Source organism: Podarcis gaigeae (assembly GCF_964106915.1).
Source record: "Podarcis gaigeae genome assembly, chromosome: 4".
NCBI classification, from domain to species: Eukaryota; Metazoa; Chordata; class Lepidosauria; order Squamata; family Lacertidae; genus Podarcis; species Podarcis gaigeae.
Window position 1 is genome coordinate 106875891 of NC_139677.1, and position 26203 is coordinate 106902093.

The window sequence follows — 26203 nt, forward strand, 5'->3', positions numbered from 1 at the left end:
CTCCAGGAGAACATCCGCCATGACCTGGAGCAGCTCAGGCAGGGAATCCTTGGTGCAGTGGGGAAGTCGGTACACCAAAAGGAATCCTGTACTGCCCCTATTGCCCAACTTCCAGAACATGCACTCAGAGAACTGGGTCTTCCCAATAGGGCACCTGCTCCACATGGTAGGACACAAACCAATGCCTTCAAGTTGTTTTTTTTAAAAAAAGACTGACTAAACATGCGGAAGAACTGTTAGTAGATAGGACTCCCTTGGGAGTGCTGGAATTTCCATTCTTTGAGGTTTTCAAATGAAGTTGGATGGTCATCTGTCATGGATGCTTTACTTGCTATGCCAGCATCACAAGGGGTGAAATAGATTGCACCAGGGATCACTTCAAGCTCGAAAATTCTACAATTCCGTGATTCTCCCCTGTATGAATTCTTTGATGGATATTCAGATGGCCTCTCTGGCTGAAACTCTTTCCACATTCCACGCACTGATAGGGTTTCTCCCCTGTATGAATTCTTTGATGGGAAGTGAGAGAGGACCTCTGATTGAAGCTCTTTCCACATTCCACACACTGATGGGGTTTCTCCCCTGTATGAATTCTTCGATGAGAACTGAGAGTGCAGCTCTTACTAAAGCTCTTTCCACATTCAAAGCATTTATATGGTTTCTCCCCTGTATGAATTCTGTGATGGGAAGTGAGAGAGGAGCTGTAGTTGAAGCTCTTTCCACATTCCATGCATTGATATGGTTTCTCCCCAGTGTGAATTCTTTGATGGGAAGTGAAATCGAAGCTGCTACTGAAGCTCTTTCCACATTCCACACACTGATAGGGTTTCTCCCCTGTATGAATTCTGTGATGGGAAGTGAGAGAGGAGCCCCGAATGAAGCTCTTTCCACATTCCACACACTGATAGGGTTTCTCTCCTGTATGAATTCTTTGATGGGAAGTGAAATAGGAGCTATCGGTGAAGCTCTTTCCACATTCCATGCACTGATAGGGTTTCTCCCCTCTATGAATTCTCTGATGCCTAGTGAGATCAGAGCTCGTACTGAAGCTCTTTCCACATTCCACACACTGATAGGGTTTCTCCCCTGTATGAATTCTTTGATGGGAAGTGAGACTGTGGCTGTGACTGAAGCTCTTTCCACATTCCATACACTGATAGGGTTTCTCCCCTGTATGAATTCTTTGATGGGAAGTGAGATTGGAGCTCGTACTGAAGCTCTTTCCACATTCTACGCACTGATAGGGTTTCTCCCCTGTATGAATTCTTTGATGGGATGTTAGAGAGGAGCTCGCACTGAATATCTTTCCACATTCCAGGCACCGATAGGGTGCCTTTCCAATGAGATTTCGTTGATGGGGTTTGGAATGGGAGCTCTGACTGCAGCTCTTTCCACATTCCAAATTTTTACGTGCCTTCTCCACTCTGCAGATTGTGTTGTGGTCACCTTTGATCTTGCTTTCCAATTCATCACAATCTGCAATGGAGAGAAAAAGGGATTAGAGCCTCAGGAACAAATGGAGCCCCCAGTTAGGAAATAATGCTCCTTAAATTTGTTGTAGAGAAGGCAGTTGGCTGTGTGTTCATTACCTTTGTTATTTGTAATAAACCAATGTATTTATTATTGGATTCTAATCTTTGGTTAAATGTTGCTTTGTTTGAAGTAAGTTACTCATTTTAAAATTTTTGTACTTTTTGTAAAATTTTTGTACTTTTTTCATTGGATTAGATTGTTGTCATTATTACTTTTTCATGTTTATATAGTAGCACCTCGGGTTACGTAACCCTCGGATTATATAAACATCAGCTTATGAAAGCGACAAATCCATGCACAGTGATCCTTGGGTTGCGAAAACCTCGGGATCTGGCCAGATCTCCGGAACGTATCCCATTCGCAACCAGAGGTACCACTGTATATGTGTTTGAAGCTTCCCAGATTGGCTGGGGCAACCCAACCAGATGGTCAGGGTATACATAAAAATTATTATTATTACTATGATTATCACTGTTAGTACTACCTGAGATTCAGTCAGCCTGGCTCTTCTCTGGGGAAGATGTTGTTTGGCCCAATCATGGCATCCCCTCCATCTTCAGTGTCAGTCATCTCTCTGGTCAACCCAAGACTGACAGCAGCAAAAACAAAAACAGAAAACCTGACAGAAGCTACTTATCTTTTCTAACAACTCTGAAGCTGACATTGAAGATGCCTGGGCAGTTCAGATCAGCCCAACTGTGGTAGAAGGAGGCAGAACTGGAGGAAGATTGTTCACAGAAAAAACTGTAACCTACTATTTCTTGTGGGGGTGTTAGGTTCCCAGGTGTTGTAGGGGGTGCTGTGAAAATATATGAGGTTTGTCACATAGAGGTATTTTTTGAATTTCCTGGAAGATATGACGATCCCACACGGAGGCTTACCAAGAGAGGCCACAATCCCACGATTCTCCTCCATGACGTCCTTATGCAGAGCTCTCTGGTCAGGTTCCAGCAACTCCCACTCCTCGTCCGTGAAACGAACAGCAACATCTTCAAAGCACACTGGACCCTAAAAGAAAAAGGGAAATTTCCTCCTCTGAGACAGCAGAAATATGATCTGCTACACAATGCTCTGTTGTTTCCTTCTTGTTATTCCTCTTATTATGCTGTGTTATTTCAATAGGATTGCTTTGCTGCACATTTTAATTATGGGCACCTATTTTAACGCTTTAATTGAATTCTTTTATTCTTCATTTTAAGTGTGGGTATTCGTCTTTTTGCAAATAGGTGGTACTCCAGCTTATGTTTACGTTATTCTGCCTACGCAAGCATTCCAGTTTCCCCGATGGAAGGATCCACTTTCTCCTCTCCTCGTGAGTTGTTCTGGGGAGGTTCCCTCCTAATGCCCTAGAGCCAGATTCAAGGGGTTCATGAGGGCATGGAGAGGGGGAGGAGTGGGGGGCAGGCCCCATTTTGCAGCAGATAGGGCTGGCTAGGTGAATCCTGGAAATTATTTGTTATCATCTGTCCGCTGCTTAGAAGCCTATTTTAGCATTCATTGATGAATATAGAAATACAAGAAGCCTAGTTTGGATGGCCATCTGTCTTGGATTATCTAGCTGAGATTTCTGCAATGCAGGGGGTTGGACCTGATGACCCTTTGGGTCCCTTTCAACTCTAGGATTCCATGAAAACTGCAACTACAGATGAATCCTACTGTCAACAGCGGACCTCCGGGTTAGCGCCTTGGGTAATGGTGGAATTCCTCTGATCCGGAGGAATTTGCCCTGTGGAAATTCGGGTCTGACCGTCACGGCGAAGGTGGAGACCCTTCAAAAATCACAGGCGGGGAAGCCTGTGAACGTGGGATTCGGCAGGCAGCTTTTGCGCCTCCCCTACTCACGGGGAAACCCGGTTTCGGGGATCCGGAGCAACGTGGGGTGAGTGGCGCGGTGCTTCGAATCGACTGCTTCTTCCACGGAGCGAAGCCACACAGCCATTGCTGGAGAGCGCTGACTTTTTCCTGTGGACAATTTGATCTAAAAGTAACTACCTGTGAGTAGAGTGAAGAATTGGATTTTTAAAAGGCTTAATTTGGTAATGAAACGGGGGGGGGGGGGCTCAAAACAGGAAGTCCGCCTTCCCTTTTGTATATATACTGAAGCAAAGAGGCTGCAAGCTAGAGTCTTGGAAAGCCTATTGTAAATGATTGAACTTTCATCAGTAAATTTTTTTTTAAACCCCCCTTGGAAGCAGGAGAAGAGCGGGGAGGATTTGGACTGTATATATCTGTGGGAGAGAGTGAAGGAAGTTATAATACCACCGCTCATAACCTGGAAACGGGCTGCAAATAAGACTGACAGACTTCATTGACTGAATAGAACGTGCGTTGACAGCTAGCAAAATAAGAGAGATACACTGTTTCAACTGTCGCCGTCTGATTTTAAAAAGGAGTAAAAGTAGCCGAAAACTGAAACTAACTTTTAACTGTGTTTTAAAAAGCAACATTATGGGACTTCCGGTTTGGATCGCGAGCGGAAAGGGAGCGTGGAGAAGCCGCTGAAGGCTTTTCCGAACCACACGGGGTTTTTTGAGGGGCAACGCAAAGGCACTGCGACCCCAAAACCTCAAGGGGGGCCCCCTGAGGGAAGCGCAAACTAGCAGCGTTGGAATGGTTCCGGAGTTCCTTCGGGTTTCTTATTTTTTTGGAAGACTCGGGAGCAAAGGGACTGAGAAACGCAAATTGGTAAGCTCTGCGAACCCCGTGTAGCGATGCCTCTAGCTCTCGCTGGCAAAGCGACAAATCTCCGTAATTCTAAGAACAGACGTCCTTAGCGATGAACGTTTAAGTTTGGAGCTAAAAACTGATACATAGAAGCTAAGGAGCGCCGGATGTTAATAGATTGAGCTAAGGAGCCCGACCTGTATTTCGGATTTAAGATGGCGCTGGATTTAAAATCGTAAGAGTGAGATTAAGAAACTACTACTCACCCGCTGTGGAGACGGAGAAGCGAAAGTCCTCGCCGGTTGTTAGGCGAGGCAAGGGATACAAATTAACAAAAAAGTAGCTGGGCAGCAGGAAACTCTAGAGACTTTGTATTGCAGAACAAGAACAAGAGAAAGAGTAAAGAGTAAAGAGACACGAAGAAAGGATTTAAAGGAGGAACTAGTTGGAAGCAGAAGGAGGTGCTAACTGGAGCAGAAAATAAGAGACGGAGAGGGGAGAGCAGACAGAAAGAGGGTACAGAGAACGCAACGGCGCTCAACAAGCAAACGTCTCTCCCCCTCATAAGTTTTGACGCCAGTCTGTGTTATTTAAAAACGGACAAAACTCTTGGAACTAAGACCTCCTCTTTTCGATCTACTAGGCTTCTCTGCCCTCCCTCCCCCAACTAAAATAAAATAACAGGAGAGGACTTTTGTGCCCATTTGTCCTGCCTGCATCTGGTAAAAACCCAGCTGGACTTTACCTATACCGTCTAGTGTATAAAGGTCTTAACCGCATTTCTGAAAATAACCAACGCGTTGAAGGCTGTGGCACCTTTTGGACCTCTTGGACCTGACCTACTTCTGAGTGGAATATAAAAACAGAAGCTTTAATATCCCCAATTGCGGGGCAAACAACAGATAACCCCGAACTCTAGAATATCTCCTTCTGGCAAGAAGTTGGAAATCAACTGAATTTTTTCTTCTTTCCATGGACAAATTTGGCGTTACAGAAAAACCCCGAAAACCCTGAAACCTTACAATCTCCTGTACCTTCTCCCCCCCCCCGCCTTTCCCAATTTCCCGGCCCCCTTCCCTTTTCATAATTTCCCTACTCCTCCGTCAGGAATAATTCCCAGATAACTCCTCAAACTCGCTTCTACTTCACAGAAATGGATTAATCCAAACAAGCGGCTGAAAAACGATCAAAAGAAGGAGAACTAATTTCTGGCTGAATTGGGGAACACTACAAACATAACAAAACCTGGTTATTGAGTATACCTATAATTTGTTACCCCAACCCTTTATTACCCTGTTGTCTCCCCTTTTCTTGCTTTTCCCCATCTCTCTCTCTCTCTCTTCTTTTCTCCCCTTTGCTTCTCCTTTGCTTCCCTAATATAGTTTTTTTAAATATCTAAGACCAGTAACTCCCCAAGTTGGCTATATTGTACTCCCATATCTCATATTTGGCTAATAAGTTTTGCTTGGCTTGATTATCGGATTTTAGAGGGGGGGGGGGAGAGAAGAGTGAATGTAAGATCTGAAGGTCATTTTTCAGACCAAAAGGTTTATAAATAGGGAGTGCCAAAGAGTTTGGCGGGTTAAGAAAACTTCTGTAAGGAGGGAATTATTGGATTTTGGATTGTGGTTTTTGATTATTCTGATTGTAGATTCGGATAGGAGGGTTTCTCCTTGAGTTAGGTTGTCAAACCAAGAATATTGTCTGAAGGGTGGAAAACCTGACAATAGAATTTGACAATAATCCCCCAACCTGAAGAAGCGAAGATTGGCGTACTCCTCCCGGAGAAAGCTAAAATTATCAAAGATTGTGCGCCCTTAAGGGGAGAGGTACAAGGAATTAAATTCTGTCTAAAAACTACAGATAGGGGATTGGGGGAGGTGGAGATTGAGAGATGGTGGGAAAGGACGGGAAAAAACCAGTAGGAACACCAACAGAGAGGAAAACCTCACGACAAGAGGAAATTAAGGATCTAGATATATTATGGATGAAAATAAAGGAAGAATTTAAACAGAACGAGACCCACTTGGAGAGAAAACTTGGAGAAATGCAGGAATCCATTGATAAGAAGATAGAGGGTGTGGTTGGTGAATTGTCAAACAAAATAAAAGAGTTAACGATTAGATCAAAGTCCCTAGAAGATTCCAATAAAAAAAATACAAAAAGAGACGAAAGATCAGAAAAAGGAGGTAGAGAAATTAAAAGAGAATTTCGGGGAATTGAGTAAGAGTCAAGACCAAGTTCTGGACAACTTAGCGTTGATGGAAATGAAACAAAAACAGCTAAATTTAAAATTTAGAGGTGTAGAGGAAGAAATTAATGAGGATATTAAAGGAAAAATGATTAAAGAACTGGCGAGGTGGCTAGCCCTGAAGGAAGAGGAGGTTGCACAAACAATAGAAAACGCCTTTGGAATAAAAATAAGACCTAAACAAAACAAACAAAAAAAGGTGCCAGGAGATTGTCTGGTGATTTTTAAATCGATAGAAATGAGAAACATAATTTTAAGAGAAAGCTACCAGAAAAAACTCGTAATTGGTGGAAGACCAATTATTATTTTTAAAGAAATACCAACCAGACTTCTGCGCAAGAGAGAGGGTTACAAACAGTTAGTAAATATACTAAAAAAAAATGGTATACAGCATAGATGGGAATTCCCTGAAGGGACTTCTTTCTTCTACAAGGAAAAAAGATTTAAGATTACTGAAACTCAGGAAGTGAGCAAATTCCTACGTAGGTATGAGAAAGACCTTGGAAGGACTGAGGAGAGAGGTGGTGGAAAAGGCGGAGTTATGGAAGAGAAGGGTGGTACGGAAGAGAGAGGAGCGGGAGAGGGAGGGAGAGGAGCGGAGGGGGAGGAGGAGGAGGAAGGGGAAGAAGTAGGGGAAGAGGGGGTGAGAGAGGAAGAGGAAGAAACAGAAAGTAAAACCACCCGAATCTAAATTGGTAAATTACCGGCTTAGTTGTAGATAAAAGTAAAGATGAACTTAAAAATATTAACATGGAATGTAAATGGTCTGAATGAAAAAACCGAAAGAAATAAAATTGTAAATGTTTTGAAAAAGAAAAAACTTGATGTTATATGTATACAAGAGACCCATGTGGTCAAAAAGCATAAACATGTTTTGGTAAATAAAAATTTAGGAATAGAATTTATAAACTCTGCGGCAGTGAAAAAAAGAGGTGTAGCAACATATGTCAATGAAAAATGGGAACCTAAATTGATTTATAAGGATGAAGAAGGAAGGATTTTGGGAGTACAAATCAGCTTCCAGGGGGAAAAGATAAATGTGATAAATATATATGCCCCAAACTCAAATAAACCAGATTTTTTTAAGAAACTAGAACAAGTCTTAACAGAATTAGAAAGTAACAGGACGATTTTATTGGGAGACTTTAATGCAGTCCCAATACCAGAAATGGATAGACAAACAGAAAAGAAAAAACGAAACCAAGGAAAGTTACCAAAATCATTTCAGGACCTGGAAGAAAACATGGATTTAATAGACATGTGGAGACACAAGCATCCAATAGAAAAGCAGTTTACATTCTTCTCAGAGGTACATAAAAGCTGGGGTAGAATAGATCAGATCTGGACCTCGAGAGAACTTACTTTAAGAGCTATGAAGTGTGAAATCCATCCAAGAACCCTCTCTGACCATAACTCAGTATCAGTGGAAATAAAGGGTGTAGCACAGGGGGGTTTTAGATGGAGGTTGAACGAATATTTACTAGATAGTGATGAGGTGATTGAAAAAGCCAAAGTTACCCTAAAAGAATACTTCGATCTGAACCTCAATGCAGGAACAAATATAGAAGTAGTATGGGATGCCAGTAAGGCGGTCCTAAGAGGTTTTTTTATCCATCAAAATAACTATAAGAAGAAAAAAAGAGAGCAAAGGAAAGATGAAATTCTCAGACAATTAAGGGAGTCTGAGAAAAAACTAATAGAAAACCCGAAAGATGAACAAAGCTTACAAACAATAAAAATACTACAAACACAATACTCGATGGTCACAAATCAAGAGATTGAATGGAAAATTAAACTAACGAAGCAAAAATATTTTGAATCAGCAAATAAATCGGGTAAATTATTGGCCTGGCAACTGAGAAGAAGACAAAAGCAAAACGTGATAAATAGAATAAAGGTAGATGAAGAATTGATAGAAGACCCAAAAAGAATACAAAAAAGTTTCCTAAAATTCTATGAGGAGTTATATAAGAATGGAGAAGAAAACCCAATCCAAATAGAAAAATATCTTGAGAAATGCAAAGGGAAGACCGTAACAGAAGAAGAAAGATCTCAACTAAACAAACCCATAATAATAGAAGAAATTCAGAAAGCGATAAAAAAAATGAAATTGGGTAAGGCACCGGGACCGGCCGGCCTTTCGGCTAAATACTATAAAGTTTTAGGAGATCAATTGTTACCAACGCTTTGTGATACCATGAATAACATCTTAGGAGGAGGGACTATACCTGAGTCTTGGAAGGAGACACATATAACATTAATCCCTAAATCAGACACGGACAAATTGAATATAAAGAACTATAGGCCGATATCCCTGTTGAATAATGATTACAAAATTTTTGTTGACATCATGGCTGATAGATTGAAAAAGTGTTTAATAAATTTAGTCCATAAAGACCAGGCGGGATTCCTCCCAAACAGATTCTTGAAAGACAATGTGAGACATATCTTAAATATAATTGAATATTTAGAGGTTAACAATGATGTACCAGCGGTATTGATTTTTATAGACGCGGAAAAGGCGTTCGATAATGTCTCTTGGATGTTCTTACTAAAATCTTTAGAGAAGGCAGGGATAGAAGGCAAATTTATGAAAGGAATAGAGGCAATATATTCAGCTCAATCTGCCAAATTGGTAATAAATAATAATTTAACATCTACTTTTAAAATCGAAAAAGGAACAAGGCAGGGATGCCCTCTCTCCCCGCTTTTATTCATCATGGTATTAGAAGTACTAGCGAATAAAATAAGATCGATTCCAGAGATCCAAGGGATCAAAGTAGGAAGAAAAGAATACAAACTCAAAGCCTACGCAGATGACTTGGTCTTATCCCTAGAAGACCCAAAAGATAGCATTAGCAAAGCGCTGGAGATAATAGAGGAATTCGGCAGGCTTTCCGGCTTTAAATTGAACAGATTAAAGACAAAAATGCTGATAAAGAACATGGGCAATGATGAAAAAGAAAAATTAGAGAGACAATTTGGAATCAAGGCGGCTAAAAAAATAAAATACTTAGGAATATGGCTTACACCAAAAAATATAAATTTAATCCAGGACAACTATTCGGCAACATGGAAAGAAATTAAAAAAAAATTAGAGGTTTGGGACAGAATTAAAATCTCATGGATGGGTAGGATGGAGGCAATAAAAATGATTGTTCTCCCAAAAATGTTGTTCTTATTCCAGAACATCCCAGTAATCAGAGGGCTTAAAATATTTAGGGATTGGCAGAGAACCCTCTCAAGATTCATATGGCAGGGGAGAAGGCCGAGGATTAGATTTAAATTATTAACGGACAAAAAAGAGAGAGGAGGTTGGAGTCCCAAATTTAAGATTATATTATGAGGCTGCCTGTTTATGTTGGATCAAGGACTGGATAACCCTAGAAAATACAGACTTACTAGATTTGGAAGGGGCAGACAACAGGTTTGGATGGCACGCCTACCTGTGGTCAAACAAAGAGAGGGCCCATAAAGGGTTCTCAAGTCATATCATTAGGGGCCCATTGCTTGAAGTTTGGGAAAAAATAAAAAGTTGTTAGAGTGGAGAACACCTTGGTGGCTGTCCCCAATTGATATCCTAACAATTAAAAAGATAAATATGGAAGAGGAAAGACTGACATATGAGGATTTATTGATAAGATCTGAAGATAGCTGGAAACTAAGACCGTATGAGGAGCTGAGAGGAAGATTAACAGGCTGGATCCAATACCATCAAATAAATGCAATATGGACAAGAGATTAAAAAAAATTGGAATGAATGAAAAGAAATCCAAGTTCCAGATCGAAATAATTGAAAGTAAAACTAAGTTACTATCTAAAATGTACGATATTTTACTGGAATGGGATACAAAAGACGAAGAAATTAAAGAGGTTATGGTTAAATGGGCGATTGATCTGGGGCATAACATAGAATATGAAAAATGGTCAAAACTATGGAAGGAGGGATTAAACTTCACAGCAAGCGTCGCAATTAGAGAAAACCTAGCGAAGATGATATATAGGTGGTATATTACACCAGAAAAACTAAGTAAGATGTATAAGACTGGAAATAAGGCCTGCTGGAAATGCAAATTAAAAGAAGGCAATTTCATACATATGTGGTGGGGATGTGAGGAAGTCAAAAAATTTTGGAATTTGATATACAACGAATTAAAAAAAATTCTTAGATACACATTCCCTAAAAAACCAGAAGCCTTCTTATTAGGTATTATTGGAGAAGAAATTAAAAAAGAAGATAAAACTCTATTCCAATATGCAACAGCAGCGGCCAGAATGTTAATCGCGCAAAGTTGGAAAAGTACAAATATACCAACAGTGAGGGACTGGCAAACTAAATTAGTCGAATTTGTCGAATTGGCAAAAATGACGCAGAGAATTAGAAATCAGAAAAATACAAAGTCAAAGAATGATTGGAATAAATTTATGATCTATATTGAAGGCATTTATAGAAACTTACCAACTATAGCAGGTATGTTATAAATCTTTCGATGTATAAACTAATAACCAATACCAGCTGTTAAAAATGAACGGTTTATTTAAAATTAGAAATCCGAAATCAGCAGGGAAGGAAGTCAGTCGGTGTATTTTGAACTGGTGTATGTATTAGTTTGTTTTTTCTTTTTCTTTTTTTTCTTTCCTTTTTTTTCTTTTTTTGGAGTATTCTTTGTTTAACTGTCTTTGTTTTGTGCTGTATTGAAAATGAAACTTAATAAAAAAGATTTTTTTTAAAAAAAAGCAACATTATGGATCAATACAAATAGCAACTGTTTCCCTCTAGAGGAAATTTTTGAAACTGCTACAAGAGCTGGATCAGGGGATTTCCCAGCTGAAAGATAAGAACTGTGTGACTGTGGGACTGACCTTGGACTTCCAAGTGTTATGGCAGATGGAAAGGAAAAAATAGATTCGTCAATCCCAGAAAAAACAACAAGGTCTGGGAAGACCTGGCAGCAACCTAGGAGAGCCTCAGCATCTGGCCCCTCGGTTTCCCCTGCGGCTGTACCAGCACATCCCAAACCAAGAGGAATGTCATCAGAAGAGGCCTTAGCACTTGCATTAAGTAAGATAAATGCCTCATTGGAACAGCTTAATAAGAAAGTGGATGCTGCAACTACTAAAATTGATCTAAATACAGAAAGTTTAAATAATTTGGGACAAAAGGTGAACACCAACACAGAAACTATCGAGAAATTGATACAGGAATCTACTTTGATACGGCAGACCGCAGAGGAAGCCAGGGAAAAAGTAGCTGCTGTGGAAGGTAAAATAATACAACTGGAAAAAGAGAGAGTCCCAGCCCTACAGAGGCAACTTGAGGACCACAAGTTGACGCTTTCTATGTTTGAGCTCAAGGAAAAACAGATGAATTTGAGGATCAGGGCTTTACCTGAACTGGAGAAGGACAGCTTGATAGACTTTCTCACACAGGAGTTTGCAGATTTTTGGGATTTGGATTTGGAGAAAGAGGATTTTAGAATTGTGAGGGCCTTCAGACTTGGAAGAGGAGGGAAGAAAGAGAAGAACAGAATAAGAGACTGTTTGATCACCCTCAGAACTAAAGAAGAGAGAGATAAAATTTTGGGCTGGCATTACCAGAAGTCTTTGGAAATACTACAGCCAAGAGTGGAAATATTTAAAGACATTCTGAAACATCTTTTGGATATTAGGTCTAATTATAGTGATTTGGTTGCCCTGCTGAGAAAGAACAAAATCATTTTCAGGTGGGAATTTCCCCAAGGTCTATCCTTCAGTTTCAAAGGAAGGAAAATAAAAATAAGATCAGTAGAAGATAAAGTAAAGTTTTTGTATAAATTTGAAGAAGATCTGCAGAAGGGACTTGGAAAAGAGCCAAGAGCATCGGAAAGAAGATCACCTGATAGAGGATTCGAGCAAAGAGCATCGGACAGAAGATCACCAAACAGGGGAATATTGGATATATCAGCATTATCCTTTGGATTGGATCTCCCAGTGAACGTGTCACCACCACCACCAACAGAAGAAGAGCAAGCATTGGGTGCAGTTGGAGGAAAATTAGAGTAATTACATCATGGCATTGCAAGTATTAAGCTGGAATGTGAATGGACTGAACTCCCCGGAAAAAAGGCAGAGAGTCTTTCATTTATTGAAAAAGGAACAATTGGACCTGATTTGTCTACAAGAAACACATGTGATAAGGCTACATAGGAAGATATTGAGCAATAAAAGATTGGGCCATGAATTTATCTCATCAGATAAAGTTAAAAAAAGAGTTGTCCTTTATGCAAAGGAGAGCCTATCACCGAAATTGATATTTAAAGATGATCAAGGAAGATTTGTCGCAATTGAAATCCAATCACAAGGAGAGAAATTTTTGATAGTAGGCATTTACGCACCAAATGAAGGAAAATTGGAATTTTTTAAGAAGTTACATGAGACTCTGATGGACTATATGGATTACAATATGATTTTGATGGGAGATATGAATGGAGTGGTGTCTACAAATATGGACAAGACACAGAGACAGGTAGTTACCAAAGATGGCAGACTACCAAAAACCTTTTTTGACATGACTGAAAATATGGACTTAGTTCATATCTGGAGAATGAAGAACCCTCTGGGAAGAGAGGGAACTTTCTTCTTGAGGCTAAAATGACATGGACAAGAATTGACCAAATTTGGGTAACTAGAGGACTGGCTCCGAAGACCAACAAAGTGGAAATTTGTCCCAAAACTTGTTCTGACCATAATGCTGTAAAGATGGAAATGAAATTGACCCCAATTGGTTCCTTTAGATGGAGGATGAATGATACTTTGTTTAGGAATGAAGAAGTGACCAAGAAGGCCCAAAAAACCTTGAGAGATTATTTTGAGATTAATATGAATACTACAGTGGGAAAAAGAGTGATTTGGGACGTAAGTAAAGCGGTTATGAGAGGATTTCTGATACAACAAAATGCAATTAAGAAGAGAACTCAAAATGAAAAAAAAGATAAAATCTTGGAAAAAATAAAGGAAGGAGAGAAGAAACTCAAGCCAAAGTCAAGTAAAGTAAAGCCAAAGTCACAGGAGATCCTGAAAGAGATAAAGCTATATCAAATACAATATATGAAAATGATGAATCAGGAAATAGAATGGAAGATTAAACAGATGAGACAAAAGACATTTGAATCGGCAAATAAGTGTGGGAAATTGTTGGCTTGGCAAATGAAAAAAAAGACAAAAACTTAATACTATTACGAATTTGGAAGAGGAAGGAAAGAATATACAGAACCCAGTGGAGATCAGAAAGTGCTTCCAGAGGTACTTTAAACAACTATATATACAGGAGAAGCAGAAAGAGATGGACATTGATTGATTCTTGAAAACAAACGGACTACAGAAAATCTCTCAGGAAAGTAAGTTAATGTTGAATTATAAAATAACGGATCAGGAAGTGGAAGGGGCCATACGGAACATGCAATTGGGTAAATCTCCAGGACCGGATGGTTTGACTTCAAGATACTACAGATCTTTGAAAGAATGGTTAATACAACCATTGAAGGAAGTCTGTAATGAAATACTGGAAGGGAAAAGGGCACCAGAGTCATGGAAGGGAGCTTATATTACACTTATACCGAAAACAGAGACTGAAAAGACACAACTTAAGAATTACCGCCCCATAACGCTGCTTAATGCGGATTACAAAATTTTTGCAGATATTTTGGTTAAGAGATTAAAGAAGGTGCTTGTAGAAGAAATCCATAAAGATCAAGCGGGCTTTCTCCTGGGCAGACATTTGTCTGACAACACGAGGAACATAATTAATATTTTAGAAAAGTTACAAGTGAATATTAATACTAAAGCAGTTCTGATATTTGTGGATGCGGAGAAAGCCTTCGATAATATTTCTTTTTTAAAATAATATTTATTAAAGTTTTAAATGTTATAAAAAGAGAAAGAGATAACTCCAAGTTAAACAAAAACTTGACAACACATCACAATAAAGAACGAAGATAATAGATTTTTTTTTATATAAAATACCGAAAAACAGAAAGGTAGAAACAATTAAAAAACACAACGAACCTTCCCATAACTTATCTTTCATTTGCTTGTTTCCTTGACCTCCTCGCACCTCCCTTTTTTGTATTCTAGTTCGGTTAGCTATCCTATAATTTATCTTTTCTATCCTATAATTTATCCTATAGTTTATCTTAATATAATGTAAGTTTACCTTTCCTCCTTTCATCCATTAACAATCTATTTTTACTTAATCCTTTATAAATCCTTTCACTTTCTTAACCAGTGTTAATCCTGTGCCAGCACAGGGCTTCCGGATCAGCGCCATCAGCTAATGGCGGATTCCCTTTGATCTGGAGGGGACCGGCTCCGTGGGAATCGGGTCTGTACCGCCACGGCGAAGCGGGGACCCTACAGGAATCACAGGCGGTGAAGCCTGTGAACGTGGGACTCGACGGGCACCTTTTGCGCCCCCCAACTCGCAAGGAAAGCCTTTTACGGGCTTCGGAGCAGAGTGGGGCAAGCGGCGCGGTGCTGTGAGTCAATTGCTTCTTTCACGGAGCGAAGCCGCATGGCCGTTGCTGGAGAGCGCTGATTTTTTCCTGGGACAATTGGATTATAAAAGTAACTACCCGTGAGTAGGGGAAATTGGACTTATTTATAAAGAAGGGGAAAAAAAGATTTAATTGGCTACCAAAGCCGGGAGGTCTAAACAGGAAGTCCGCCTTCCGCTTTCTAGATAGATCAAAGCAAAGAGACTTTTAAGCTAAAGCGCTGGAATTACGCTTGAAAAGGACTGTTTTCTAACTCGATAATCTTCTGAACCCCCTACCTGGGAAGCAGGGAAGGAAGGGGGCTGTTTTTGGACTGTATAAACCTGCAAGAGAGAGGGAAAGAGCTTAAAATCCACCCCTCAAACCTGTCATTAGAAGGATTTTTGACAGCAAGAGAGATACATTGTGACCAGCTTTAATACTTTGTTTGCTAAAGGGAGAAAAAGCAACTGGAAGGTAACAAAAATTGGAACTGTTTCATTTTCTGAGTTGGAGTCTTTAAAAAAAAGGGAAAGTTACTTCTTTTCTGGACTATTGCAACTGTTTCCACCTAGAGGGACCCTTAGAAATTGCTAAAGGGGAATTTTCTACTGGTAAACAGGAATTGCTTATCTGAGACTGACCTTGGCTCTTCTGCTGTTTTATTGTTATGGCAGATGGGAAAGTGAAAGTAGACTTGTCATCTTTAGACAGAACAACGAGGTCTGGGAAGACCTTGGGGCAGCGAAGGCAATCAACTGCTGGCCTTCCTATTGTATCTGGGACTGTATCAACACAATCTAAGTCTAGTGGAATGTCTTCAGAAGATGTTCTAGCGAATGCATTGGCTAAGATTAATGAAACTTTGTTACAACTCAGTACGAGGGTCGAAGAGACCAATAAGAGGGTTGAGGAGACCAATAAGAAGGTTGCTACTGCAAATAAAAAAATTGACTTAAATACAGAAACATTAGATAGTCTGGGGCAAAAGGTCAACAGTAACACAGAATCTATTCAGAAATTGTTGCAGGAATCGACCTTGACCCAGGAAAAAACTGCTGCTGTGGAATTTAAGGTAGCGCAATTGGAAACAGAGAAGGTTCCAGACCTACAGAAACAAATTGAAGACCATAAGCTGACGTTGTCTATGATTGAATTGAAGGAAAAACAGATGAACCTAAGGATTAGAGCTGTACCTGAATTGGAGAAGGGCACCCTGACAGATTTCTTGACACAAGAATTTGCAGAGTTTTGGAAGTTGGAATTGAAACAAGAAGACTTTAAAATCGTGAGGGCTTTCAGACTAGGAAAAGGAGGAAAGAAGACCAAAATAAGGGATTGTTTGATTACCCTCCGATCTAAAGAAGAGACAAAATTTTGGGTTTGCATTTCCAGAACCCTTTGATAATTCTGCAATCAAGAGTAGAAATTTTCAAAGATATACCGAAACACCTTTTGGATCTTAGATCCAATTTTGGAGACTTGGTTGCCCTGCTGAGAAAGAACAAAATTATTTTCAGGTGGGAATTCCCCCAAGGCCTATCTTTTAGCTACAAAGGAAGAAAGATAAAAATAAGATCAGTGGAGGAAAAGGATAAGTTTTTGGGAAACCACGAAGAAGACCTGCAGAAAGGACTTGGAAAAGAGCCAGAAGCATTGGACAAGAGTTCACCAAAAAAAGGGAAACCAACGCCAACGACTGATACAGACGAACTACTGGGTGCAGTTGGAGGAAAAGCAAAGTAAGTACATCATGACACTGCAAGCATTAAGTTGGAATGTTAATGGACTGAATTCCCTGGAAAAGAGGGGGAGAGTATTTAATATCTTAAAAAAAGAACATTTGGACCTGATTTGCTTACAAGAAACACATGTGACAAGGCTACATCGGAAAATTCTGAGTAATAAAAGATGAGGAGAGCAATTTATTTCATCAGATAAAGTTAAGAAAAGAGGAGTAGTACTTTATGCAAAGGAAAGCCTGTCACCGAATTTTTTATTTAAAGATGATCAAGGAAGATTTGTTGCAATTGAAATCCAATTACAAAGAGAGTTTTTGATAGTAGGTATCTATGCACCGAATGAGGGGAAATCGGAATTTTTCAATAAATTGTATGAAATTTTAATGGACTATTTAGACTACAATACGATCTTGATGGGAGATATGAATGGAATGGTGTCTACAAAAAGATTGAGGTTGAATCCTGACAAGACAGAAGTACTGTTTCTGGGGGACAGGAGGTGGGCAGGTGTGGAGGATTCCCTGGTCCTGAATGGGGTAACTGTGCCCCTGAAGGACCAGGTGCGCAGCCTGGGAGTCATTTTGGACTCACAGCTGTCCATGGAGGCACAGGTCAAATCTGTGTCCAGGGCAGCTGTTTACCAGCTCCATCTGGTACGTAGGCTGAAACCCTATCTGCCTGTGGACTGTCTCGCCAGAGTGGTGCATGCTCTGGTTATCTCCCGCTTGGACTACTGCAATGCATTCTACGTGGGGCTACCTTTGAAGGTGACTCGGAAACTACAACTAATCCAGAATGCGGCAGCTAGACTGGTGACTGGGAGCGGCCGCCGAGACCATATAACACCGGTCTTGAAAGACCTACATTGGCTCCCAGTATGTTTCCGAGCACAATTCAAAGTGTTGGTGCTGACCTTTAAAGCCCTAAATGGCCTCGGTCCAGTATACCTGAAGGAGCGTCTCCACCCCCATCATTCTGCCCGGACGCTGAGGTCCAGCGCCGAGGGCCTTCTGGCGGTTCCCTCATTGCGAGAAGCAAAGCTACAGGGAACCAGGCAGAGGGCCTTCTCGGTAGTGGCGCCCACCCTGTGGAACGCCCTTCCAGCAGATGTCAAAGCAATAAACAACTACCTGACATTCAGAACAAAAAAAATTCCTTCCAGTAGCACCTTAAAGACCAACTAAGTCAGTTCTTGGTATGAGCTCATACCAAGAACTGACTTAGTTGGTCTTTAAGGTGCTACTGGAAGGAATTTTGTTTTGTTTTGACTATGGCAGACCAACACGGCTACCTATCTGTAACTGACATTCAGAAGACATCTTAAGGCAGCCCTGTTCAGGGAAGTTTTTAACGTGTGATTTTACTGTATTTTTGGTTTTTATGGAAGCCGCCCAGAGTGGCTGGGGAGGCCCAGCCAGATGGGCGGGGTATAAATAAATTATTATTATTATTATTATTATTATTATTATTATTATTATTATTATTACAAATATGGATAAAGCCCAGAGACAGGTGGTGACAAAAGATGGCAGATTACCAAAGACGTTTTTTGAAATGGCTGACAATATGGACCTTGTTGACATTTGGAGAACTAAGAACCCCTTGGGAAGAGAAGGAACTTTCTTCTCTGAAGCCAAAATGACATGGACAAGAATTGACCAAATTTGGGTAACTAGGGGACTGGCCCCGAAGATAAAAAAAAGCAGAAATTTGCCCTAAAACTTGCTCCGACCATAATGCCGTGAAGATGGAAATGATATTAACACCAATTGGTTCCTTTAGATGGAGGATGAATGACTCTCTGTTTAGGAATGAGGAAATGACTAAAAAGGCCCAAAAAACCTTGAGAGACTATTTTGAGACAAATATGAAACCACTACCGAAAAAAGAGTGATTTGGGACGCAAGTAAAGCAGTTATGAGAGGGTTTTTGATACAACAAAATGCAATTAAGAAGAGAGCCCAAAATGAAAAAAGGAAAAAAAATTGGAGAAAATAAAGGAAGGAGAAAAGAGACTGAGGGTAAAACCGAAATCACAGGAGACCCTGAGAGAGATAAAGCTACATCAAGTACAATTTATGAAATTGATGAATCAGGAAATAGAATGGAAGATTAAACAGATGAGACAAAAGACATTTGAATTGGCTAATAAATGCGGGAAACTGCTGGCTTGGCAAATGAAAAAAAGACAAAAACTTAACACTATCACTAATTTGGTAGTGGAGGGAAAGAACATACAGAATCCTGTGGAGATTAGGAAGTGTTTTCAGAAGTATTTTAAACAGCTATATACACAGGAGACCCAGAAAGAAATGGACATTGACCGATTTTTGAAAATAAATGGATTACAAAAAATCTCTCAAAAGAATAAATTAATGCTAAATTATAAAATAACAGACCAAGAGGTGGAAGGAGCCATTCAGAATATGAAATTGGGCAAATCTCCAGGGCCGGATGGCTTGACTGCAAGATATTATAGATCTTTGAGAAAATGGTTAGTACAGCCTTTGAAGGAAGTTTGTAACGAAATACTGGAGGGAAAAAAGGCACCAGAGTCATGGAAAGAAGCCTACATTACACTTATACCGAAAACAGAATCGGAGAAGACACAGCTTAAGAACTACCGTCCCATATCTTTACTCAATGTGGATTACAAAATTTTTGCTGAAATTATGGCTAAAAGATTAAAAAAGGTATTGGTAGAAGAAATTCATAAAGATCAAGCGGGCTTTCTCCCGGGGAGACATTTGTCAGATAACACAAGGAATATAATTAATATTTTAGAAAAATTAAAGTGAATATTAACACTAAAGCAGTTTTGATATTTGTGGACGTGGAGAAAGCCTTTGATAATATTTCTTGGAGTTTCATGAAGAAAAATCTACAGGGAATGGGTGTAGGCCAAGGTTTTGAAAACGGTATAGGTGCAATTTATTCAGAACAAAAAGCTAAGTTAATTGTGAATAATGTAGTGACGGAAGAATTTAAGATTGAGAAAGGAACACGGCAAGGTTGCCCAATCTCTCCATTACTTTTTATATTGGGCCTGGAGGTATTGCTAAATATGATTAGAAAGGACCAATTGGTTAAAGGTATACAAGTGGGAGTTAAACAGTACAAACTGAAAGCTTTTGCTCATGATTTGGTACTGACTTTACAGGAGCCAGAATCTAGTACTAAAAGGGTATTGGAACTGATTCAAGAATTTGGTCAGGTAGCAGGTTTTAAGTTGAACAAGATGAAAACTAAGGTTTTAGAGAAAAATCCAACTGTGATTGAGAGAGACAAGTTTCAGAGAGAGACAGGATTAACATTAGTTAAGAAAGTAAAATACTTAGGGGTTAACATGACTTAGGGGTTAAATGCTGGATTGAAGTGAAAAAGGATTTAGAAACATGGTCAAATTTGAAGTTATCCTTGTTAGGCCGAATTGCAGTGATAAAAATGAATGTATTGCCAAGGATGCTGTTTTTGTTCCAAACATTGCAAATTCTGGACAAAATGGACTGTTTCAAGAAGTGGCAGAGAGATATCTCTAGATTTGTCTGGCAGGGCAAGAAGCCTCGAATTAAATTTAAGATATTAACTGACGCTAAAGAAAGAGGTGGATTTGACCTGCCAGACCTCAAACTTTATTATGAATAAGCCGCATTTTGCTGGCTGAGAGAATGGCTGCTTCTTGAAAACACTGATGTGCTGGATCTAGAAGGTTTTAATAATGTATTTGGTTGGCATGCATATTTGTGGTATGACAAGGTTAAAGCACACAAAGCGTTTAAAAACCACATTGTTAGAAAAGCACTGTTTAATGTCTGGATGAGATACAAGGATTTGTTAGAAAATAAAACCCCAAGATGGTTGTCACCAATGGAAGTGAAGGCTCAGAAAAAACTCAATATGGAGGCCAAATGGCCGAAATATTGGGAAATTTTGGAACAAGATGGTGACAGAATAAAACTGCAGAGTTTTGAAAAATTAAAAAATAGAGTGCAAGATTGGCTCCATTATTATCAAATAATGGAGGCATATAATTTGGACAAAAAAGTTGGCTTCCAGGTGGAAAAATCAAAATTGGAAACAGAATTGTTAGATCCCAAAATTAAGAATTTGTCAAGAATGTATAACTTGCTGTTGAAATGGAATACACAGGATGAAACGGTGAAATCTGCTATGATTAAATGGGCACAAGATGTTGGACATAACATAATGATGGCTGACTGGGAACAGTTATGGACCACAGGTATAAAATTTACGGCATGTAATGCCTTAAGAGAAAATTTAATGAAAATGATCTACAGGTGGTACATGACACCAGTCAAGCTTGCAAAAATTTACCACTTGCCTGAAAATAAATGTTGGAAATGTAATGAGACTGAAGGTACATTTTTTCATCTTTGGTGGACATGCCCAAGGATTAAGGCTTTCTGGGAGATGATCTATAATGAAATGAAAAAGGTATTTAAATATACCTTTCTGAAGAAACCAGAGGCCTTTCTCCTGGGCATGGTCGGCCAATTGGTGCCAAAGAAGGATAGAACTTTCTTTATGTATGCAACAACAGCAGCAAGAATACTCATCGCAAAGTATTGGAAGACACAAGATTTACCCACCCGGGAAGAATGGCAGTTGAAGTTGATGGACTACATGGAATTGGCGGAAATGACTGGCAGAATCCGAGACCAGGGAGAAGAGTTGGTGGAAGAAGATTGGAAGAAATTTAAAGATTACTTACAGAAACACTGTAGAATTAATGAATGTTAGAAAGATGTTGGAATGAAGTTACATGGCTTTAGCAGAAATGCTATAAAGAATTAAGTACAATAGATTGTAAATGGATTTAAGGGAAAAATAAGGTTAGAATGTGTTAAGATAAATTATAGGACAGAAAAATGAGGAAGATGGAAAGGATTTGCTGAAACAATTAATTGAAGTGGAATACAAAAGAGGGAGGTGTGAGGAGGTCGCTGAAACAAGTAAATGAAAGATAATAATATTGAAAGTATTGGATGTGTTTTTTTAATTGTTTTTGTTTTGTTCTGTTATGTATAGGTTGTGTTTTTGTTTTAGTATTGTATTGTATTGTTTTGTTATGTTAAACTTTTTTTCTTTTCTCTTTGTAATTCTTAAATTCTTAATTTTTTTTTTTTTTTAAAAAGAATCCTACTGTCAACATTCAGAAGGCTGGTGTCACAGAGTTATATGGGCAGGAAATCCCACAGTTCACAGCTGGAGTTTACTCTTTATCAGCAAGAGCACAATGTTCACATACTTGGCTGAGTTTCAGGCCTAATGAGAAGAGCAGCTCATTCCCTGAGCCTCTTCCTCCACAAAAGCAGTTGCTGAGAGTGAAGGCCCCCGGTTCCCCACAGCTTTCCAAGTCCCCTCCTCTCTGGGGTTTCTGGCAAGCGATTGAACAGTGCGCCAGTGTGCAGCCTGCCTTTGCTCCTCCATTGTCAGACGTTTCCTGGCTCTGAGAGACAAGCAGGGAGGGTGGATTCTGGCAGAAGGAGAGGGAGCCCCTGGTGGCTCCTCCTTCTCCTGACTCACCTCTGCCTCTCGACCTTCCTCTCACACTCGCCTCCTTCTTCTTCTGCCTCTGATTCTGCACTGCATTCTGCCACAGAGTCTCCCAGCTCACTAAGCCCTGTTTCCCCTTCAGCTTCTGACACCCCCTCTTCCCAAGCTGCTCCCTCTGACCGCTCATCCTTCCTCCACCTCCACTCCTTCGGCTCTGAGATCATCCCCTGACCTGATCTGGTTCCACAGCCACTGCTTCCCTTCTGCCCCCATGAAAAGATGGATCAGGAGGTCTTGCCGGCATCATTCTGTCTCCTGAAAGAGAAAAAAGGTAAGCAGGATGCCAGGAGTGCCTGCTTCTCTCACAGAGGAAACAGGACATCTCTAACTACAGACGGGCTTTGAGAAAGCCTTACCTGCTGAGTGCAGTTGAAGGTTTGTGCCCATTTCATGTTAGGTGTGCAGAAATACATCTCTTCTCCTCTGAACCCTTGTTCCCAACCCCCACACCTCCAAAAAATAAAACCAAGATGAAAAGAACTCTCAGATGAGTTGGAAAACCAACAGAACGAGACCAAACAGAGAAAAGCCACCTTCCTCCTTACCCAGTGGCCTCTCTCTGGTGTCCAACGGAGGCCTCTCTGCCTCACAGGAATCCAGGTCCATTTCTGCAAAATGATCCCTTTTCTGAAAGAACAATACGAATTCAAAACAGTAAATAAAAGGTGAGAAATGTTAGAAAGAGAACGCAAAGACAGATACTTTAAGGGTGTTAGATCTCATTCCCCGAAAACGGATGGGCCATCAGCAGACCATTTTTGGATGTTCTCCATCCTGTTTGGAGCCCCTTGGGAGTATCCAGAGGAAAGTCTCTCTCACCTGCTTCCTCTCCTCTGCCTGACTCAGGAGAAAACCTTCGGCCAGGGCCACTGCCTGGGAACTGGTCTCCGCTCCGCATTCCCTCACCCAGCTCTCCATCTCCAGGGGAAGGACAGCCAGGAACTGCTCCAAGATCACCAGGTCCAGCATCTCAGCTTTCGTGTGCCTTTCTGGCTTCAGCCACTGACAGTCAAGGTGGCTGAGTTGGCTGCAAACCTCTCGGGGTCCTTTGGCCTCCTGGCAGCAGAACTGCCTCACCTGCTGGCTCTGCACCTCTGAGCGGAGGGTGTCCTCCTCACCCAGGATCTTCTGCACAGAGTTTTCCCAGAATCCCCCACTGCTTCCAGTTTGGATGGCATGGCCTCTTCCTGTTCCAGGGCCAGCTGAGTCTCGCTCATCCATCTGTGCTCTCAGGAAGCCTCTGAGAGATCGGAAGGAACCCTTTGGTCTTCTGCCAAGTTCTGTCCGTCTGAATGAGAAGCTCTAGCAAATCCTACAAAGCAAATACATTGTTCTGTTACAAAAGTTGTACAGTATCAGGAGAAGAAAAAGGTTCCCTGAGCAAGCATGGGTGAGTCTGGGAACCAGGGTAGGACTGCACCACAGCCCAGACTCTGAGCTATCTTTCTGAAAAGGAGGAGGAGGGGGGGGGAGGAGGAGGAGGAGGAGTGGGGGGGGGGGGAGATGATGTAGGCCTCCAGAAGGGAGATTGTGGAAATGTGGAGGCAAGCGAAGAGATTAATGTGAGGCGAAGCAGCCTGGTTGCTCCTTCCTTCCAGTCAATGCATGAAATCAGAACTGATTGACAAGGGAGTTATGGTGCCTCATGAAAAATGACTGGGTGTGTTGAGTCCGAATCTCCTTTCTTGTAGCTTGAAGCCACTGGTTGGAATCCTACCCCCAGGTGACATGGCTCTCCTATCTCCTCTCTGTCCTCTCTCTTTTCCATGTAAACATACCCAGCTCCTCACAAAGCTTGGCTTGATCTGCTTGGCTGGCCTCCTCTGCCAATAAGGAGAAAGAAAGAAAGAAGGGAAACAGACAAAGAGGTTTGTGAGCAACCATTCAGACACGTTTCCTCTCTTGTGCAATGACGCTGACCCGTGTTACACACAGCAGAAGTCTTACTGATAGCCTTATTTAAAGAAGCTAGATTTCTATCTGCTAGATTTCCCAGGGGGCTCTGAATATTTTTTTTCTGGAAGGGGGGCGGTAACCTTCTCCCCTCCCCCCCCACAAAATATCTAAAGGAAGGAGACAGTTCCTGCCACCTCGCCCCTCCCTGGCAGGACCCCTGCTCCCTGGGGCTCCCCCCCCCCACATGAGCCACTCTCTCCTGCTGCAGCCCTGGGACCCCCCCTTCTCCCCACTGCACCCTGGGGGGGGGGGAGAGAGGAGACTCACCAGATCCCCGTGGAAGAGAGCAATGCAGCATTTGCAATAGCAGAAAGCAACCCTGCCCCCCCCCCCGCTTGCAGGAAGGGGAGGGAGGGGCTTTTCCTCTGGAGGACCTGGTCCCCCTTTACTTCCTGTCCTCTCTAGGAATGCAGCTCAGTTCCCTTTAACCCTTGCCAAGCCGAGTCCACCCTGCTCAGTCCTCTCTGCCTTTTCTCTCCTGCATTGCAGAATCCCAGAGATGCTCATTTTATTTTTGCTCTTGGTTGGTCTGTGATCCGCTCCCTCCCTTGGCCAGAAACTGGAGGAAGAGGTTGCAGGGAAAAGGGGTTTGCAGGAAGCAAGGAACCTCATCCTAGAATGGGAGGGAGCCCCCTGGGTCATCTATTCCAGCCCCCCTGCAAGGCAGGAATCCAACCTCTGCCTAAAAGCCTCCAAGGAAGGAGAGTCTGCCATCTCCCAAGGGATTCTGCTGCTCTTCCCCTCAGAATGTTCTTCCTGCTCTTTAGGCAGCAGAAACTGCTTTCTGGTCCTCTGGGTCCCTTATTCTGGGCAGGAGAAAACAAGCTGGCTCCCTCTTCCATGGGTCAGCCCCCCAGATATTGAGAGGTGGCTCTCAGGTCTCCATCCAGGCAGATTTTGTCTCCATCTGGAATTGTTATTTCTGGAATGGCAACCTGTCCGGCACTCAGGTAAGGGGATGCCAGTAATCATCACTCAGTTAGAGGGGCTGCTGAGTAGCTGAGCTCACAGGTCTAGATGAATTTCTGAAGTTTTCCCAGTGAGCCAGTACAGAGATACATTTATCAGTTGACAGGTATGTGAATGAAGCTGAATGATGGAAGATTCAGGACGGGGGGGTGGGGGCGAGAAAGCCCTTGTTTGTGCACATGATTATTTTTAATAGTTTAATAATAGTTTTAATATTTAATGCTAATTTGTTTTAACACTCAATTGGTAGCCGCCGAGAGTGGCTGGGGAAACCCAATCAGATGGGTGAGGTATAAATAATAAATTATTATTATTATTATCATCATCATTAGATGGGCAAAGAAAAAGTGATTGATATGCATTGTATGTGCAATATAACATTGTGCCACCGGATGGTGCAGTGGGGTCCTGATTTTCTCTACCTGTGGACACACATTTACAATCACACACACAATCACACACCTGCTCCCACCCAACTCCTCCCAGTGTCAAGCTGTGACTCCGCTGAGATTTATCGGAGCAGAGGTGACTGGAGAACAGCCCCATTAAACTGCAAAGCGCCATGCTGAGGTTACTCTAGGGAGGGCATTTTCCTAGGGTGCCCTTAGAAAAAGCTGATCCCATCCGATTGCCATGCCTCATAAGAACGTCAGATTAGAAAGAGCTTCCAATGACCGGTTGGTTCCTGAATCCTCAGCTGGGCTGCTGGCTACTCCCCTTCATCAAATTTAGGGGGCACATAAAATGTGCACCTACAAAGCAGGGCTCACTTTCTCTTCCATACTTAGGGCAGACTCAGATAGGTAGCCATGTTGGTCTGATGCAGTCAAAATAAATTAAAAAATTAAAAAATTATCCAGAAGCACCTTAGTGAATACTAAGTAGTTCTGGGTATAAGCTATGGGTATAAGAAGTGTGCATGTACACGAAAGCTTATAAAGTGGTACCTCGGGTTAAGTACTTAATTCATTCCGGAGGTCCGTTCTGAAGCACCACTTTAG

General features: G+C 41.3%; 1 protein-coding gene across 1 annotated transcript; it reads right to left on the minus strand.

Annotated features, from left to right (window-relative positions):
• Positions 1–369: 369 nt before the first annotated feature.
• On the minus strand, positions 370–24900 carry LOC310843427 (uncharacterized protein). The gene is made up of 6 exons (XM_083736807.1): positions 24501–24900; positions 23097–23589; positions 22823–22904; positions 22450–22532; positions 2415–2541; positions 370–1476 (listed from the first exon to the last, which is right to left on the minus strand). Exons 2-6 carry the CDS (start codon positions 23496–23498, stop codon positions 374–376), a joined length of 1797 nt encoding a protein of 598 aa, XP_083592933.1. The 5' UTR covers positions 23499–23589; positions 24501–24900; the 3' UTR covers positions 370–373.
• Between the last annotated feature and the right edge of the window lie 1303 nt (positions 24901–26203).